Here is a 20,031-nt window from a genome sequence, read left to right as displayed (position 1 = left end):
GGGTTTTTTTTAATTAAAAAAAACATGTTTTATGTTTTTATAAACGTTGGAAGCTACCCAGAGTGGCTGGGGCAACCCAGGCAGATGGGCAGGATATTGATTGATTGATTGATTGATTGATAAAAGGACCTCCTTATTTTTATTGGAGAAATGTTGGAAGGGTATGAAGTTGCCATAGGAAACACCCTCCCATCAGATGTCAAGGAAATAAACAACTAACTGACTTTTAGAAGACATCTGTACACTTAGATGTTTTAGTTTACAAAAATACATGCATTGTCTCTTTTTTCAAGTTGCGTTTTCTACAGATTAGTTTCATTTATTGAGACATTAGTGTTACAATTTAGAAGACATCTGAAGGCAGCCCTGTTTAGGGAAGTTTTTAATGTTTGAAGTATTATCGTGTTTTTCATATTCTGTTGGGAGCCGCCGAGAGTGGCTGGGGAAACCCAGCCAGATGGGCGGGGTATTAATAATATTAATATTATTATTAATTATTATTATTTACAAAACCAGAGGAAAACGCCAGTTCAGTGAAAACTCATAATGCTTTTTTACACCTAAAAGTCATTTTAAAGAGCCGACACGTTGTAACTAAAGAATGGATACTATCCCACCGGCAACCTTGTTTTATCCGTGACTGCTTTTCCCGCCTCGCCCTTTGCGCTCCACTCAGGGCATGAATGGATTAGCTAGTAGTCCCGAAAGCCCAATGAGAGGCAGCGATGCAGATTGACTCTCCTAAATCTGCGCCTGTCCTTTGCATTGCTGATCCTCATTGGGCCGACGAAGAATTCTTCGCCCTCTCCACTGGCTAATCAGGAGCGGCAGATTTTCGCTCCGCCCTCCAAGCCCTTTGATCTGTCTTCCTCTCTACGCACAACGGAGCCCTGAGGTTTAGCAAGAGCCCCGGAGTTGACTGGGAGAAGCTCTCCACTCTTAACCCTTTGGTTAACTTTGTTTGTTTCCACGCTGGGTGCAGCAGACAGAAGCGTCGGCCCTTCTTACCTCAGGTAGGTCAAAATTAAGTCTTGAATAAAACCAGGGACCAGTTGCCCGGCACTTCTGATCCTTTGCTGCAGTTGGTTGAAGTTACTTGCGGAAGAGGGGCAGAAACTGCACTCTGCACATGCTCAGAGGCCCTCCTCCTTTTGCTAACAAGGATATGCTCAGTGGTGCCCCAAGAGACGCATGAAATGTTTTGCATTTGATTTTTTTGGGAGGGGACGTGTTTGGAGGTGTTTGATTCATGGAGGGTTTGCTCTTGGTAAAAATATTTTAGGAAGTGAGGCCGCACTGACTCTCTTTCTCAATTCTACCACAGAACCAGGGCTAGGGGCTCCCAAACTTTTTTCAAAGAAGGTCAGATTTGATGAAGTGAACAATGCATGAGGGCCGACCAAAGTTGTTGACCTTTTTTACAATTGAACTTGTTGAGCAGTTTTTGGATTTGATAAATAAACTGCCACAGGGGCCAGATAAAACCAGCCGTGGGGCCGGATCATGCCCCAAACGGTCTTTGGACATGCCTGGCTTAGGTGGATACTTACCTATTCACATGTTAAGAGAATGAGGGAAGGGCATGGGCGTAAATGTAAATGGTTTGTACAAGCTCTATTTATTATTTTCATTTAATTACATTTATATACCACCTCCCCCCCCCCCCAGGAGCTCAAGGTGTACATGATTCTCCTCCTCCCCATTTCATCCTCGCAAACAACCCTGGTTACTGGCCCAACCAAGGTCGCCCAATGAGCTTCATGGATGAGGTCATAGTCTGACACTTAAACCCAGAGGTTTTCAACCTTTTGGAGCCCACACTTCAGGAGCCCAGCAGTTACTTCACCCCTTGCCTGCAGAGGCGGCAGCCCGTCACCCTTTTTGCCGGATTTATACATAAGCTAAACAAGCTATAGCTTAGGGCCTCACTCTCTTGGGGGGCCCAAAAAAATTTAAAGGAAGAAAAATACTGGATGTACATTTCCAAAATATAAGATAAAAAACATTTTGTTATGTGCAAATGGCTTCAGATACCTATTAGGTCCATAAATTACCTTATAACATCTTGTTGTTGTTTAGTCGTTTAGTCGTGTCCGACTCTTGCCATTTGCTTGTAGCCAGGGAGGGAATATATTTATACCCCATCCATCTGGCTGGGTTTCCCCAGCCACTCTGGGCAGCTTCCAATCAAATATTAAAAACACAATACAGCAATAAACATTAAAAACTTCCCTAAACAGGGCTGCCTTCAGATGCCTTTTAAAAGTACAGTGGTACCTCAGGTTAAGAACTTAATTCGTTCTGGAGGTCCGTTCTTAACCTGAAACTGTTCTTAACCTGAGGTACCATTTTGCTTAAGGGTGCCTCCCACTGCCGCCACACGATTTCTGTTCTCATCCTGAAGCAAAGTTTTTAACCCGAGGTACTGTTTCTGGGTTAGCAGAGTCTGTAGCCTGAAGCGTCTGTAACCTGAAGTGTCTGTAACCCAAGGTACCACTGTAGGATAGTTGCTTATTTCCTTGACATCTGATGGGAGGGCGTTCCACAGGGTGGATGCCACTACCAAGAAGGCCCTCTGCCTGGTTCCCTGTAACCTCACTTCTCGCAGGGAGGGAACCGCCAGAAGGCCCTTGAAGCTGCACCTCAGTGTCCGGGCTGAATGATAGGGGTGGAGACACTCCTTCAGGTATACAGGGAAAGAAGGAGGGACGGAGGCCAGTGTTGCCCGCAGCACCCCTACCCATCATTCGAGACACCCCAGGGTGCCACTGCACACTGTTTGAAAACCACTGCTCTGACCATAGGACCAAATGCATGTTAGTATGTATGTATTCACATATGGCCACATCTGCTATGTGAAGATGGCTCTGAAATTCTCCTGGCACTTAAGTGTGCTTAGAAGTCATCTAGAAACTGTGCTAAACAGAACACTGCAGGATGCCACCGTGGATTTGGTCACTTCCGTTCTGGGAACACTTGTGTTCATGTTTCCGCCTAAAACGTGTACAAATGTTCTGTGTTTTGTTTGTTTCAGTTAAAGGCATGGCTTCTGGAACAGCATTGGTTTATGATGATGAAATGACCAGCCATAAGCTCCTTTGGGATGAGTAAGTTCTATGCCCTTTTAAAATGTGGTTTGGGGGGGGGGGCTGGGGCTGGGGCTATTGAGATGTTGTTTTTATTTTTATTATGCATTTTGTGTTTTTATATCTTGATTTTATTCCGTGAGCTGCCCTGAGACCCCTGGGTATAGGGCGGTTTATAAATTCAACAACAACAGCAACAAGTTAAATCTTAGTTTTTTTTTATAAAAAAAACAATAAGCAGCTACAAATGTGGCTTGAGAACAACATATGTGATCCTGTTTTCTGCTAAGTAACCCACAACTGCAGATCAACAAGTGTACGCTCTTTCACACAAACACAGACAGCATGTACCTGGGTTCAGTGCAACATGTGAACAAGGCTATTCTGAAGTTCTCCTTTTTGTTGTTGTTCTAGCCTATGGATGATTTTAAAATATTTTTAAAGTTAATAATCATTCTTCAGGACTTCAGAGTCAGGTGTTAAAGTTGTGGTTTAAAGAAAAAAAATCCACTTTTAATTTCTCCTACCGATTTTTTTTTTATTTCTCTCAATAGTAATATGGATGCTTCCTTGGTGGTTTTACTGCGAAAATAAAACATTTGCTTGCTTTTCAGCCCAATCTGTGACATTGAAGTCCCCGAGCGGCTTTCTTCCTGCTATGAGCGCCTTAAATGCTATAACCTGGTTGAAAGATGCGTCTCTGTACCTGTCAGAGAAGGAACTGAGGAAGAGGTGATGTTGGTTCACAGGTCCGACATCTGTCATGATGAATTTCCATCGCTGTCTATGTTAGAGAAATAGAAAAGACATAATTTCCTCAAACTTTCCACACACAATTTGTTCTTATAATGAAGTAGCCTAACTCCCTAACCCTAAGACCTGTATGTAAAAAGGGAAATGACATCCCGGCCTATTGCAAAAAAAGTAGATGAGGCCTAGGTTTGAAAGTCAGGAAATGGTTCATACTGTTCAGGTTGATAGGAAAGATATTGGAAGCAGCCGAAGCTCAGTACAAGTTAGTCTAAATCCTAACTTGAAATTCTTTAATTGGAGATGTAATACTCCTTTTCCCCCTTAACCATGGTTAAGAGGGCAAGCTGTGAGCATACTTGCTTCCTGTCTTCCTTTCTGCTCATGGCTCCCCTCCCCCCATTTTTTTTTACCTAATCATGGTGAAGCATTGTGTCTCTGCTGACTTACTATACTTAGTCAAAAATGAGAGTTTGAAAACTCATTTCTAACCATGGTGGCAAAGGCTGCTTAAAGCTAACCAGGATTAGCACTAGCATTGGTGTAGGCATAACAGCGCACCGTGGTTAGCTCAAAAAAAAAAAAGGGGAAAGGAGGGGTGAGGAGAAAGTGGGGTGAGTATTTATTTATGTGTGTATATATATATGTGTGTGTGTGTGTGTGTGTGTGTGTGTATATATATATATAAATCCATATCCTGCACTTCCTGCCAAGCCAAGCCTGAATACAACTTTATGGCCTTTCCCCAATCTCTTAGGCCCCATCTGCCTAAAAGAAAAGGTAGATTTGTTTGTCCTTCTAGGTTAGGCATGGAAAACCTGTGGCCCTCCAGCTGTTGCTACACTCCAGTTCCCATCAGTGCCAGCCAGGTTGGTCAGTGGTCATGGATGATGGGAGTTGTAGTCCAACTATGTCTGGAAGGCTGCAAGTTCACTGCCTTAAAGGTCTGAGGCATTTTTTCTTCCCCAGCTCGGATTATTTGGAAACTGTGAAGACAACTCCGAAAATGACAGAAGAGGAGCTCCGAAAAACCTCGGCGGGTTACGATGCCGTTTTCTTTCACCCGGTATGTGCCGACCACTTTCTATACAGAACAGGGTTTCCCAAACTTGGGTCTCCAGCTGTTTGTGGGCTATAATTCCCATCATCCTCGACCACTGGCCTTGCTAGCTAGGGATGATGGGAGTTGTAGTCCAAAACCAGCTGGAGACCTAAGTTTGGGAAACTGTGATATAGAACATTTCACATGGATAAATCTCTGTGTGTGTCTCTCTGCTGGGCCTCATGTCAAGAGAGAGAGAAGGGAGGGAACATACTAGCCTTACTTTGATGAGCTGATATGCTGCAAAATGCTCCTTCTCAGAGGTTGTGGTGGAAGGCTTGAATTGCAACATCTGCTGTTCTTCAGACCACGTATCGCTGTGCCAAATTGGCTGTGGGAGGAACGCTGGACATGGTGGATGCTGTGATGTCAGGGAAAACACAAAATGGGATGGCTCTGATCAGGTAACAATGTGACAATTCTTCTTTTCGGAAATCCCGTGTGTTATTCAGTTCAATGTGCCAATGGGACCAGTGACCTAGAGCAGGGATAGGGAACTTTCCCCCATTGTGGGCTGTGCTTCCTCAGAAGCTGATCTGTTGATATGGCAGTTGGTGGTAGGCAAAGGCAGGAAGAAGTGGTAGGTGGGTCCACAGTCAAAAATGGGCAGGGCACCCCCCTTTTTCTCTTCTTTCCTGCCACCCACTTCCTCCCCAGGTTTTCTCCTTCCTTATCGTCAGCATGAAATTAGGCCTAGAGGGGTGGTCCCTTGGCAGAGGTCTTCAAGCAGAGACTGGACAGCCACCCACTGAGGATGTTCTAGCTCTATAATAACAATAATTAATAATAATAATAATAATAATAATAAAACTTTCCCCAGCCACTCTGGGCGGCTCCCAATCAAATATTAAAAACACAATACAGCATTAAACATTAAAAACTTCCCAAAACAGAACTGACTTCAGATGTCTTCTAAAAGTCAGATAGTTGTTTATTGCCTTGACATCTGATGGGAGGGCATTCCACAAGGTGGGCGCCACTACCGAGAAGTTCCTCTGTCTGGTTCCCTGTAACCTCACTTCTCTTATTGAGGGAACCACCAGAAGGCCCTCGAAGCTGGACCTCAGTGTCCGGGCTGAACGATGGGGGTGGAGACGCTCCTTCAGGCATACTGGGCCGAGGTCATTTAGGGATTTAAAGGTCAGCACCAACACTTTGAATTGTGCCCGTCTAGCAGTCTAGCTGCTGCATTCTGTAGAGTGCATTGCAGTAGTTCAACTAGAGCATGCACCATTCTGGTGAGACAGTCTGTGGGCAGATAGGGTCTCAGCCTGCATACTAGATGGAGCTGGTAGACAGCTGCCCTGGACACAGAATTGACCTGTGCCTCCATGGACAGCTATGAGTCCAAAATGACTCCCAGGCTGCGCACCTACTCCTTCTGGGGCACAGCTACCCCATTCAGGACAAGGGAGTCCCCTATACCTGCCTGCCTCCTATCCCCCCCCAAACAGTACTTCTGTCTTGTCAGGATTCAACCTCAATGGCCATCTACTGAGGATGTTTTAGCTCTGGATTTCCTGCTTTGACTAGAGAATTAGGTGACCTACGAGCCCTGCTTCCAAATCTTGCTTCCTGTGGTTTTATGAATTAATGCTTAATTTATTTACCGCTTTGCTTGCTTGCAGACCTCCAGGTCACCACAGCCAGAGAAATGCAGCCAATGGGTTTTGTATATTCAACAATGTTGCTATAGCAGCAAAATATGCCCAAAGGAAATATGGTCTGCAGAGGTTAAGTATATATTGGTCTCTACATTTCTTAGTATCTGGCCCAGAGGTTTTCTTGCTTCTCTAGTGAATATTGTCATTGTTGGTTCATGCAGAGTTCTCATTGTTGACTGGGATGTGCATCACGGACAAGGAATTCAATATATATTTAATGAAGATCCAAGGTTTGTTGTTTACTTGTTTTTACAGATTTGGAGCAACATTGTATATTGCTTTCAAAATGCTTGCAATTAGTCTGGAAGTGGGTATCAAGCATATTTAATAGAACATGTCAGTTCCTGGCATATTTTGACACTTTTTGATATCCTTAAGGTGCATAAATCATTAAAACTGATCATTGTAAAATCCACACACACACACACACACACACACACACACACACAGAATGATGTTCAGTTTTAACATAACTATTTTATCATTACGTATGTGTCTTGCATCATGTTCTATTTTTTATTATTCATGCTCATCTTTTATTATGTCAGTTCATTCTTCCAGTTTATCCTGTAATTCTTCTGGGGATAGCTGCATTGTGCCCCATATATACCTTTTCCAGGTTTGCCTGTGTTTAGGACAATGGCTTCAAAACCCAATTTACCAGTTAGCTTTCTGGGTGAACTTGGAAATCCAAAGTTGAGACAGAGTGGTTTGGCTGTTTGCTGTAATAATAATGGTTTGGCTTTGCATGTCATCTGAATCCAGATTTGCGGTTTAGGTTTCCTGGACAAACCATGAACTGTATTCCACAGGACAAACCCTGGTTACAGCTCATGGCTAGTCAGGAGAGAGCTAAGCAATGAGCCCAGGTTTGGATGACAAGTCAGGCAGCAGAAGGACTAGAATAGGAGCAAAGTGCTCACTATCCTCTCCTGTAAATCACACATTCATGCTAAGCCAGGCATAGGCAACCTCAGCCCTCCAGATGTTTTGGGACTACAACTCCCATGATCCCTAGCTAACAGGACCAGTGGTCAGGGATGATGGGAATTGTAGTCCCAAAACATCTGGAGGGCTGAGGTTGCCTATGCCTGTGCTAAGCTATGCTTTGGCTTAGTGGACGTGTGGACCAGGCCAATGTGTAATGTTGTCATGTTTCACATTCACTCTTGAGATACAAATTTGGTGATTACACATGCTGAAAAAAACTTCAGGTGACCATTAATGGCATAATCAACCTTGTTTTGTTCTTGTTTCCAGTGTTCTCTATTTTTCCTGGCATCGGTATGAACACCAGCAGTACTGGCCTACACTCAGAGAGTCTGATTATGATGCAGTTGGTCAGGGGAAAGGAAAAGGATTCAATATAAATGTGCCTTGGAATAAGGTAAATCACAAGATAGCTTAAGAATGCAACTGCAATAAGCTCTAGAAGTCATGCACCTGGTGCAATTTCTGTTTTAAAAATGTTTTCAATTGTTACCTTGATGTTTTTTAGAATGTTTTAGACTGCAATAGTAAGGTATCGAGAGGTGTAAAATGGGTAGAACCCAGTTTGTTAAAAGTGATTCAAAGCTGAAGGTTGTAGAATTGGTGATGTGAGTTTGTAATGATTATATGAATAACAGATTAGAAAAGGGTAACATAGCAAGCTTTGTACAGATAACAGCATCTGCATTATACTGTTTCACAGATAATCTTTCTGTGTTGCATGTGTTCTGATAACGTTTTAACAAACAAAGAAAGATTCATTTCCCACTACACATCCCTTGGTTAGCGGAAATCTCTAATTAGCAGAGAAAAGCATTTCCCAGGTATGCCAATTGATTTTGTACTGGCATAGCTTCCATCATAATGGTAACAAACATAGCCAAACCCTGTAACTGAATTTCACATCTGTATTCTATTTGCATGTGGTCAGTTGCAACTCAGTCCAGCATTAAACAGGTGCATAAGGTTCTTCCAACTCAGCGTACAATTTTAGGATTTGATCCTTCTGATAATGGCAGGAGCCACAACTCTGCCTCATTCTTTGAAGCCTTGGATCATTTCCCTGAGATCTTAATGAAATCTTAGGCTTCCTTGACAGTTTTCAAAGCGATTTGTTCATTCTGTTTTAATGCATTGCCTTTGCAGATTGGAATGGGCAATGCAGATTATGTAGCCGTATTTCTTCATGTGTTGCTTCCATTGGCTTTTGAGGTAACTCCCCCCCCCCCAATTCTGAATGTTGTAAATCTCGTTTGCATGAATTAGAAATTGTATGTAAAAGCCATTTCAACATATTCCTTGGTAGCGGCATCTTGAGAAACGATCTTCTGCTACAGGGAAATAGTGATTATTTTATGTTGTTGCTTCTAGAAAAATGGTCCGCAGGGGCGAAGGCGGTTATTGGATAGAACTGCATTGACTAGGGAGTGATTAAAGAAATATACAGCTATTATCAGCAAGCACAGAGGAAAGTAAATACAGTGGTACCTCCACTTACGAATTTAATGCATTCCGAACACACATTTGTAAGTTGAAAAAAATTGTAAGTCGAATCCCATAGGAATGCATTGGGAGAAAAAATTTGTAAGTAGAAAAAAATCCTATCTAAACTGCATCCAAGATGGCGGACGGAGCTCCATTTGTAAGTAGAAAAATTCGTAAGTAGAGTTATTTGTAAGTAGAGGTACCACTGTAGAAACATTGAGATGGTGGTGGTTTTAGAGGAGCTTAGAGCAAGGGTTTCCAACCTGGCACCCATATATATATAAAATCTCCAGCCCTCCTAGAAACAAAAATTGTGAGGTAAAATGTGCAGGTATCTTCTAAGTGATTTCTGTGAAATGAGGGTGGTTGTGTGGTGGCCATCTTGTGTTTTCATCCTGGTACTGAGGAATGCTCCCTGTTTGATAAAAACAGCATCTCTGTGTATGTGGAGATCACGCAGTATGGATTTTACACAACCAGGACCAGCGTGACATAGCTGATTTCCCATGGTAAGCGTAAGGGAGGGTCTGCCTCTCTCATTTTGTGCTATGCCACACTCCACGTGGCAGCCATTTTGTTTTATGCTGTACCCTACCCCAGCAGCTGTTTTGTGACTGGCACCCCCCCCCCCCAGCACACTCTCAAAATGCCAAATGTGCCCACTGGTCTGAAAAGGTTGGCGACCTGTCTTAGAGGACAATGATCGTTCTGTTAGTGGAGATGCCATTTGTATGTGGTAGGGTAAATGCTTTGCATGCTTAAGGGTCTCGATTCAGTCCCTAGGGTCTCCTGATGCTACAAGTCCAAGCGGAACAGCCTTCTCCAACCTGGTACCACCCTCCAAATGTTTCCGGGCTACAGCTCTGTTCATCTCTGACCTTTGGCTATGCTGGCTACAGAAAATGGGAGTTTTAGTTCAAAACATCTGGAGGGCACCAGGTTGGGGAAGAGTGGGTGAAATGGACAACTGTCTAACTTGGTGTAAGGCAAGCTTATGTGTACCGTTTATAGAGAATGAGAAAGCAGTATTTGCAGTCCATTTAAGTAGACCATCAATACTCATATGCCAATGTATCTGCTTGATGAATTACTGGCAGATTTCTATAGCTTCATTCAGCGTGCACTGTAACGGATTGACAGTATGGTTTGGTGTTTTGTTTTTTAAATCTTAGTTTGATCCAGAACTTGTTTTGGTCTCTGCTGGTTACGATTCTGGAATTGGTGACCCAGAGGTAAGTAATCTTCTACACATGTATTTGTCGCCACCCATGACTTTAGAGTTAGAATCTCTTTTCATATAAGAGCGAGAACAGGCAAATTTCCCAGAAGTGGTTTTTTTCTGGTTTGACGAGATGTTTGTATCTTCCTTTCCCATTTTCTAGGGTCAGATGAGCACTACGCCAGAATGTTTTGCCCATCTCACTCATTTCCTAATGCAGTTGGCGAAAGGGAAATTGTGTGTGGTCCTGGAGGTAAACTTTAAACGCTGCAAACTTGTTTTAGTTATTTGTTTAAAACACTTATATGCCACTCTGTACCAAGAGCAAACCAACCATAGCCAAAGTGTTGTACAAAAGTAATAAAACACATTAGAAAACAATATAACCAATAATAAACCAAGATACAGGAGTTTATTATTCATTCATTCATTCATTCATTCATTATACTGACCTTCATCCAAAGATCACAGGGTGGTTCACATCATAAAAATGCAAAATGAAAAGACAAAAACATAATAAAACAAAAGCAAACCAAACCAAACCATTAACCCCCTCTCACAGACACATTTAAAAGATTATAGACTGTTGATCAGCCAAACACCTGGTTAAAGAGAAACAATTTTGCCTGTTGCCTAAAAATGTGTAATGAAGGAGCCAGGAAAGGCTTCTTAGAAGACGGTATCCACTGTAGGCAGTGACATATGCCAAATTAATATTAACAGTCAGGAACATAGCTGTCAAGTTTTCCCTTTTCTCACAAGGAAGCCTATTCAGCATAAGGGAATTTCCCTTTAAAAAAGGGAGAACTTGACAGCTATGGTCAGGAAATGCCTGGGTGAACAAGTTTGTTTTTTTAACATACTTTGAAAAGAATGGAGTCTGTGGATGATTCCTTCTGAGGGGAGGCTGTTTCTGCATTTTGGCTGTGCCCATTTTGGCTGTGAGTCCTGGAAGACCTGCTCCCTCCTGCCTTGCTGTCTTTTCCCCACCTGGAACTCAGCTTTGTTGTTGCTTAGTCGTTTAGTCGTGTCCGACTCTTCGTGACCCCATGGACCAGAGCACGCCAGGCACTCCTGTCTTCCACTGCCTCCCGCAGTTTGGTCAGACTCATGTTGGTAGCTTCGAGAACACTGTCCAACCATCTCGTCCTCTGTCTCAGCAATACAGCTGCAAATGAAACGTTTCAAATGTGTTGTAAAGTGCAATATAAAAATGTGACACTAGATGGCGATGGTGAGCTATGGCAAATTCAGTACTGTATATATTTTCAAATATATTTTAGGGTGGATATCATCTGAGGTCGCTGTCTGAATCGGTTTGTATGACTCTAAAAACTTTGCTTGGAGATCCATTGCCACGTTTGTCTGGAGAAATGGCACCATGCTTAAGGTATTTGTATAAGTTTGTGCGCACATGCCTGCATGCCTGGAATAAAGGACTGCCACTCAGGAGTTACTCACATGAAGAGGGCATGGAGATGCTCCTTCAGGTATACTGGGCTCCACTTCACTGACTGGAGCTTCTAGGCCCTTTAGTTAATGTAATAAGGTATGTCATTTTAGGGGTTGAACTTAATTTTTGCAAATTTCTTCAGTGAAGGGTCTTAAACATATGCCTTTTGGTGTTAGGAATTCAAATCTGCTATATTTTTTGTGATTGGACAACATTTAGCTTGGTAAGTTTGATGAAAAAGCACATACAGTCTATTGCAGGGGTGGCCAACTCCTAAGAGACTGTGATCTACTCACAGAGTTAAAAACTGGTGGTGATCTACCTCATTTTGGGGGGGTTCAGGTCAAAATTGCTGAGCTTTTTTGGGGGGGAGGAAAGCCCTGTTTCTTTGGGGTACAGGGCAAAAATGTTGAGCTTTTTTAGGGGAGCCAAAGTTGTTGAGCTTCTTTGGGGGGAGCCAGTGATCTACCAGTGATCTACCACAGATGTCTACTGATCTACCGGTAGATCATGATCTACCTGTTGGACGTGCCTGGTCTATTGAATATTAATATAGTTGAAGGACCAGACTCTGCTATGCCCCCAAAATTATTTTTTCAGTCCTTAGCATGCCACAAAACCTGTGATATTTTAAAACTGGTTTTCTGTCCTGTGTCATTGCAACTTGCTAATGCAACATCTTTACAAATTCTTACTTTTAAACAATATGGGGACTGGGTTGATACTCATTTTTGTGTGTATTTTGTAGATAACCTTTCCTACACTTTTTTCCCTCTTTGGTAGTGCATTAGAATCAATCCACAATGTAAGAGCTGCACACAAACCATACTGGAAGTGTTTGATGCATGAAGGTAATGTGCAGATAAATTGATAAAACAAATGCAGTGAATGTATTAAAGCAACACATATTTTCAGGTTCAGATAACTCCTGGATTTAGACCTCCAGTTCAACTAAGTTCTCTGGTCTGTCCGTCAGTTTAGGGGCAACTGTTGAAACTTCGGCTAGGCCTTGATATACCTGGGTGGGGATTCTGTGTAAGTGGGGGGATATAACTGATTGAATGAACATGGATAATTTTTAGCCTGTTCCCCCTGCCTCACTTTCCAACCCAACACTCAAATGAAATGATGGCAAGTTTACAATGGATAGTCTAATGTGGGGGGTGTTTCGCCAGTATACTTAGGTTGAAGTCATTGGGGCTAAACTTGTTTAAGTTTAGGGGAAACAATTAATCTGGCTTGTAGATAATAGCACATGGTTCCAGGTTTTCCCTCCTGAATGGTTAAATCAGGCACCCCCAAACTACGGCCTTCCAGATGTTTTGGCCTACAACTCCCATGACCCCTAGCTAACAGGACCAGTGGTCGGGGATGATGGGAATTGTAGTCCAAAACATCTGGAGGGCCAAAGTTTGGGGATTCCTGGGTTAAATATTATACAGTGTTTACAAATGGTAAGGCTAGAGCAGGATTCTGAATAAAATGTATGTAACTTTTAACATTGCCTTCCTAGAAACCTGCTCTGTTGATTTCTGCTGAGCTGTTTCATCTATTTAGAGTAATACATACAGTATGATCTGTGGCAAAGGTGGCGTTTTCCAGATGTTGTTGGACTCCAGTTCCCATCAGCCCTAGCGAGTGTGGCCAATGATCTGGGAGGATATGAGTTCAGCAACATCTGGAAAGCACCACCTTGTGGGCTGGATTTCAGAACCTTGTTCATTCTTGAAAACCTCTGGAAGTCTCAGAGAAGTTGGGAACATATAGTGTTAACAGCATAGATTGTCTTCTGTTAAGACTTAAGCTTTTCATTGTGTATTGCCCAAAGATGTCTTCTGTTATTTTCAGACATAGCTCCATTGCAAGACCTCAGTACCAGGGCACAACTAATACCCCCACTAGGAGCTGGAAAGCCGAATAGTGAAGAGGCCATCAAAACCGACAAGTTTCTGGAGCTCCACATGAAAAATATTTCATTTCCGAGACCTCACGTTAAAACAACCGTCGCCATTGATGAAAGCAATGCACGCTTGCTTCCACCGTCTGTTCAAATTGAGAAGGAAAAGGATACGAAAGAACTCAAGGCCCTTCTCAGGTTAGCCATACTGTTTTCATGTCAGGAATAGAGTATGTTTATGAGGGATTACAGTGCACATACTAGCCCGTTAATGCAAATTCCAAAGCAATTTTTTTTCTACACTTGGAATATTCCTAATCCTTTTTTGGGCATCACCTGCAGCTAACTTCATTATCAGTTTCTCTGATATTGACATGCAATGTGTCAAACCAGTTACTACTGAGTTGGGAGAACTGGAACAATGTACAATTATAGACCATGCACTAACAAAGTGATTGGATTTCTCCCATTTTACCCTCACGTCTCTCTACCTTCATTTTCCGTTTTTGTAAAATGTGCCAGATGATGCTAATGCTTAGTAAAAGATGGCTCCTTGTTGATGAACAACAGAATAACCTTTGCTGGTTAATCATACACCAGGGGTCAGCAAATTTTTCCAGCAGGGGGCCGACCCACTGTCCCTCAGACCTTGTGGGGGGCTGGACTATATTTTTTGGGGGGCGGGGGAATGAACGAATTCCTATGCCCCACAACCCAGAGATGCATTTTATATAAAAGGACACATTCTACTCATGTAAAAACACGCTGATTCCCGGACTGTCTGCGGACCAGATTTAGAAGGCGATTGGGCCAAATCCGGCCCCGGGCCTTAGTTTGCCTACCCATGTTATACACCTTGATAAACGTTTAAAGATTTCACATGTTATTCAGATTTTACAGTTATTCCAGCTTTTCCAGATTGTGACCTGTTTCCAAAAACACTTCTCTTGCAGCGGACTTGATGCTGATCTTGTGAAAGAAGGAAAGGACTTAAACTCATTTTTGAACATGTTGGCTGTCCTTGACAAAATCATTAAAAAGGAGGTAATATCAACAATTACAATTGTGCATGTTGTAGCTCCTGATTCTTCTTTAGTCTGGGAGTGGTTGCGATCCAGGCTCTGCTTAAAAGTCTGTAGAGGCCAACGTGTTCCCTAGGTATTTTATATTAATTTGTGTTAACTTTTACATGGATATGTAGCTTATGCATACAAATATGAATCTTGGTATGACGTATATGTTTCGAAACACCTTGGGCGATAGCTAATGTTACTCAGACTCAGACTTAGGTGGGTATCACCCCTCGCTATGATATAAAGGTTACAACATCTGCATTGTTAAAGACATTCCCCATTAAATTTCAGCATCCTGTTTATTAGGGAACAATAGCTACATTTGCTTTCCAGCTTCTTGCTTATTTTGATCATTGGGGAAAATCCAGAGAAAATTGGGTTCGCGACCACCAATTCAATTAGTAATGGTCACAGGGGTGCCAACTTGAATAAAATATTGGGAGGCCCAGGTAAGCCCTAATTGATCACAAAACATGGCATGCACATGCCATTTGAATGGCAATGCCCATCAACTTTGGAGGAGCCAAGCCCCCTCAAACTTTTTATGGGGGGAGAAGGGCGAAGAGACGTCACTCCCTAGGAGGTGGCTTCTACGAATGGTGAAGGTGGTCTCATTTACTTTGCAGCACTCAACAGACTGTTTTAAGGGGAACCATTTTATTAGTTGTGCTTTTAAACACATCTTCTGCATTTCAGAATAGAAATGTTGGTAAAAGTATATTTGTTCTTTAGGTGACCAACGGTCTCGCAGTCTCATCTGAAGTATCCCTTTCTTCCAGTCTCGCTCTAAAACATTGCCGTAACCTGAAGGTACAAAAGTGAGTAAAAAGCATTTTGCATCCTGTGCTTTTCTGTGCAGTTCAGTTGTGCAGTTATAAAACGTTTAAGAAGCTTTAGTTATATAACTGCTTAGTGCTACTTATTGTTAATGAGTACAGCAATGCTACAGAACAATAATGTCTACCTTTTTTTCGGACTGGGATAATTCCTGACAGTTAGGAAAACAAATCTTAATATATTTTGTGTGCGTATTTTCAGTTTGTATGTGTAATTGGTTAGAAGGGCCCAGGATTAGAGGTGACGGAAAAAACATATTTGCTCTGGTGCAAATATGTTTGTTGCTTCTCACATGCAGGGTGCAAAGTATTAACCATTCTGAGTGACACTCCATGTATGCAGATACTTTTAGTTCCAGATTCTGCAATCCTGAAACGGTTCTCTTGTGAACTAGAGAGCTTGGACACATGCTTGTAGAATACAAGGCACAATTCCTTTCTTTCCACCTTTTGTCATCCATTTGCAGTTTATTCCCTGGGTCTTTAGTCTTCATTTCTGGCTGGTTGTTTGTTTGTTACTTACTTGGCTACATATTGTTAATTTACTTGCACTGCTCGCCATGCCACTCTTTTTACGTACAGCTTATTGGCATGGTATTTTTGTGGGTGGTATCTATTTAATTTAAATGCCACATATATTTTAATGTTTGTTACAAAACTTTGATGTCATTCTGCAGAGTCCTGTGTGTGTCTGTCGGAGACATGAATGTGAAAACTGATTTGGATGATGGGTAAGGATTTCATACCCACTCCCTGCTAAGTGGGTTTAAATGCCCAAACTACAGACTATACTATTATATTGCTAACTAGTGTAATTCATCCCATTCAATTAACGGGCGCTAGAACATCCCGGGGTTCGGAGAAACACTTGCGCAGCGCTTCTCCGACCCCCGGGACCTGTCCTTGTTGTCGGCGGCAGCGGGACAGGAACGAAGGAGGAGAAAGGGCTGTTTCTCCTCCTTCCTTCCTCTCCCCCAGCCGCCGACAGGAAGGAGACATCCCGGGGTTTGGAGAAGTGCTTGCCTGGCTGGCGGCGGCACCGGGGCCGTCCGCGAGCCCTGCGTTGGCAAGGCGGGAAGCCCCGTTTCTCCGTGGGACACAAACGCCTACCTCGCCGCCGCTGCTTCGTGGCCCCCCGCCGCCGCGGCCCCGCCGCTCCTCTCATGGGCCAGGGAGGCTTGTGAGGAGGAGGCGGAGGAGGACCAAGATGGCGGCATCGGTCTCCGGGGCCACAGCGGCGGCGGCTGCAGGAGCCGGACCGGGCTCCTCAAAGGCGCCCTTCCTCCCCCCATTCACCTCCGCCGGCCTCCACCCTCGCTTCCCCGACGTGCCCTGCAGTTAGGCGGTGTCCGGCCGGTAGCGGTGGTTGGAGGAGGCAGGGGGGGGGGAGAATGTGCATGTGTGCAGTCTCTTCGTCCAGTCCCTGTGTCTGTGGGGCACATGCGCAGTAGCGCGGACACAGGGACAGGACGCAGAGACACTTGCACTTTATTATATAGGATGACAGTTTGGGCAAGTTTTTAAAAATGAGATTGAAGAGAAGAGACGGAGTTAGACTCATTCCTTGGTCTACTGTTCTGCACATTCTTACCTGGGAGCAAGTCTTATTAAAATCAGTAGGACTTCCTTTTCAGTGCACTTGCCTATGGTTGAACTGTAAATCGGTTTTCCTGTTGCCAGACTGCTTTCTAGAGCCTCTTTTGAGAATATATCTGCTAAAATGGAAAAAGAGCAAACGGGTTTGTTATCATGATTATTTACAGACAGTTTCTCCCATGTTTTCTTCAACTCTAGATGACCCATTCCTAAAATGTGAGGATTGTTATGTGGATTTAAACCCAGCCCTACAAGAGCCCTACTTATTGCTTTAATTCATAAAGTATTCCTATTGGCATCTAGTAGGGCATGAATGGGGAAATTGTGGCCCTTCAAGTTTGGCTGGACTTTAACTTCCACCGTCCCTTAGCACTGACCATTCTGGCTGGAGGCGACATAGCTTGGGAATCAAACAACAGCCGGGGGGGGTGGGGGTGGGGTCACTGGTTTCCCATCACTGTGGTAGAATCTACCTTCTTTTTGTTTCACAGCAAAGTTCTCTTGATAAATATCAGTGCTAAACCACCTAGGAAACCTGACACCAAATACAATATAACCGTGAACTGGGAAAAGGTAGGCTTAATATTTTTTTCTGATTCCTTTCCTTCCCTAAGCATGATTTATAGAGGGTGCAAGCAGGAAGGAGGGAGGAAGAGGAGTGGGGGGGAGCGCACTGCCCCCGGCAGCACGATCGCGGTAGGGTGCCATTGCGGCTGCCCCCAGGAAGTGCGCCAGCTCTGCCCCACCTGCTCTCTGCCCCTCGGTTCCAGATCATGAAGCTCCGCCACTGGGTGCAAGAGTCTGAGCTTGAAGCTGAGCTAAACATTGAGCAAGATCCCCTGATTTCAAGGGCTGATGACACCCAAGTGTTTGGGAACCCTGGGCCAGTTAGAGAATTGAAAATATGTGTGTATACGCAGGTATGAAGCCTGTGCTTTACTTGTTTACTGCAGGAAATATCCATATGTGTCCTGTAAACACATTTGTTGTGTGAAGGTGGATGAACTCCAGCATAAATTGCTTAGAAACCCTACTTTGCACATGTGGTGCACTGAGCTTCCTACCGAAACATGCACCAAGTGGTTAGGAAATGTTGGTTTTTAGCAACAAAAACCAATCAATCGACTTTGAGTTTGTGACTATACAACTGTATTGATTTTGTTTTATTTTTTATCTGAAGGGTGTTGAAACAAACAACTTCTTCTCTCCTGCTCTTGGACTCATTCTTCCGGTTGCATACAGCTATCAGCCTGACCTAACCATTATAGTTGTTGGACCAAACCAGAGTGTTGGGCAAAATGGGATTTCCTTGCTTATTCGTTTACTGCAAGGCTTGGCACAATCTCACATTCTTGCTCTGATTCAGGTAAAAAGTTGATCTTAATCTTAATGACAAAATAAGTATATCATATTGGGTTTTTAGGAGGAAAGAACCAGAGAGAACACATTGCATTTTCTGGCTCCCCACATTTAAATTTTGTGTCATCCATGTATTCTATAAAGTGTTGAACTTATAGCCTAATTCCAGTGCAAAATTACATTTTCATATCAAAGAATGTCCTCAGCACATGATACCCTTCAGGACTATGGTCTAAATCACTGAGCCTCTTGGGCTTGCTGATCAGGTCATCAGCGGTTCGAATCCCTGCGATGGAGCGAGCTCCCTTTGCTCTGTCCCAGCTCCTGCCAGCCTAGCAGTTTGAAAGCACGCCAGTGCAAGTAGATAAATAGGTACAGTGGTACCTCTAGTTACGAAGTTAATTCGTTCCGGAAGTCTGTTCTTAACCTGAAACTGTTCTTAACTAGAGGCGTGCTTTCGCTAATGCTGCCTCTTGCTGCCGCTGCGTCGCTGACACACGATTTCCATTCTCATCCTGGGGCAAAGTTCTCAACTCGAGGTAACTCTTCCAGGTTAGCAGAGTTTGTAACCTGAGGCATTTGTAACTCAAGGTACCGCTGTGGCGGGAAGGTAAACGGTGTTTCCGTGCGCTCTGGTTTTCGTCACTGTGTTCTGTTGAGCCATAAGTGGTTTAGTCCTGCTGGCCACATGACCTGGAAAGCTGTCTGTGGACAAACACCGGCTCCCTCGACCTGAAAGTGAGATGAGCGCCGCAACCCCATAGTTGCCTTTGACTGGACTTTACCGTCCAGGGGTCCTTTACCCTTTGTTTTTTTACCTTTTGTATTTGTTCCACATTTCTACATTCTCTGGTCTCCTGGAAAATGTGCACATGCATAGAAATTACAATCTAGCTTTCATTATCCCCATACCAGTGATCGAGTGGTTCTCATAACCTTCCTATTAAACGTGTATTTGAGGCACATGACCCCTGATGCTGATTTATCAATCACATCTTTTGAACTCCCTTCCTTGGTAGACTCTTTTCAGGGTAAGACAGAGGACATTCCCAGCCCTGTCTGAACATGCTGAGAATTGAATCTGGAACCTTCTGTGTACAAAGCCAGGTGCACTGAGTGACATTGCTTCCTCATTAAAACAAGATCAATAAATCAACAACTAAAATAGAAGCAATTAAAATATGGAAGCCTGCATAAAATCATCAAACAACCAAGCAGAACAAAGGATGTTCTTTAAAATTAAAGAACCAGTTATAGTTCCTGGGGAGGGGGGTTCCAAATATGTAATTTATAAATCAGTATGGATTCATTGGAATATCATGTTTTATTGGCTTTTTTTTAAAAAGGAAACTGAGATAACATTCTTGCAAGATATAATCAAACCCCTGACGAGTGACTTTGCACCTTCCTTTGGAACATATGCACCAGATCTAAAGGAGAATGTGCAAAGGGTAATAGAGTTAAGAGAACAACTTCAAAATGAATGGAAATTGCTTCACTGTTCAGGCAAGTAATCAGGTA

General features: G+C 43.2%; 1 protein-coding gene across 7 annotated transcripts; it reads left to right on the top strand.

The window, feature by feature from the left end:
* Positions 1-499: 499 nt before the first annotated feature.
* Positions 500-20,028, top strand: HDAC10 (histone deacetylase 10). 7 transcript variants are annotated; one of them, XM_035126639.2, is made up of 20 exons: positions 500-1,013; positions 3,035-3,107; positions 3,701-3,818; positions 4,806-4,902; positions 5,245-5,342; positions 6,567-6,671; positions 6,764-6,832; positions 7,863-7,989; positions 8,739-8,804; positions 10,250-10,309; positions 10,460-10,549; positions 11,580-11,686; positions 12,533-12,600; positions 13,598-13,844; positions 14,600-14,690; positions 15,452-15,537; positions 16,233-16,286; positions 17,643-17,724; positions 18,332-18,517; positions 19,857-20,028. In XM_035126639.2, exons 2-20 carry the CDS (start codon positions 3,104-3,106, stop codon positions 20,022-20,024), a joined length of 1,923 nt encoding a protein of 640 aa, XP_034982530.2. In that variant the 5' UTR covers positions 500-1,013; positions 3,035-3,103; the 3' UTR covers positions 20,025-20,028. The 7 variants fall into 7 exon arrangements, with proteins under 7 accessions (XP_034982530.2, XP_034982527.2, XP_060135541.1 ...); XM_035126636.2 differs by having other exon boundaries at positions 5,200-5,342; positions 6,567-6,832; XM_035126638.2 differs by lacking the exon at positions 500-1,013 and having other exon boundaries at positions 2,235-3,107; positions 3,701-3,835.
* The last annotated feature ends 3 nt before the right edge of the window (positions 20,029-20,031 follow it).

This window comes from Zootoca vivipara, chromosome 10 (assembly GCF_963506605.1).
Source record: "Zootoca vivipara chromosome 10, rZooViv1.1, whole genome shotgun sequence".
In the NCBI taxonomy this organism is placed as follows: Eukaryota; Metazoa; Chordata; class Lepidosauria; order Squamata; family Lacertidae; genus Zootoca; species Zootoca vivipara.
Note: the sequence above shows the minus strand (reverse complement) of the source record. Positions and strands in the feature narration are given on the sequence as shown.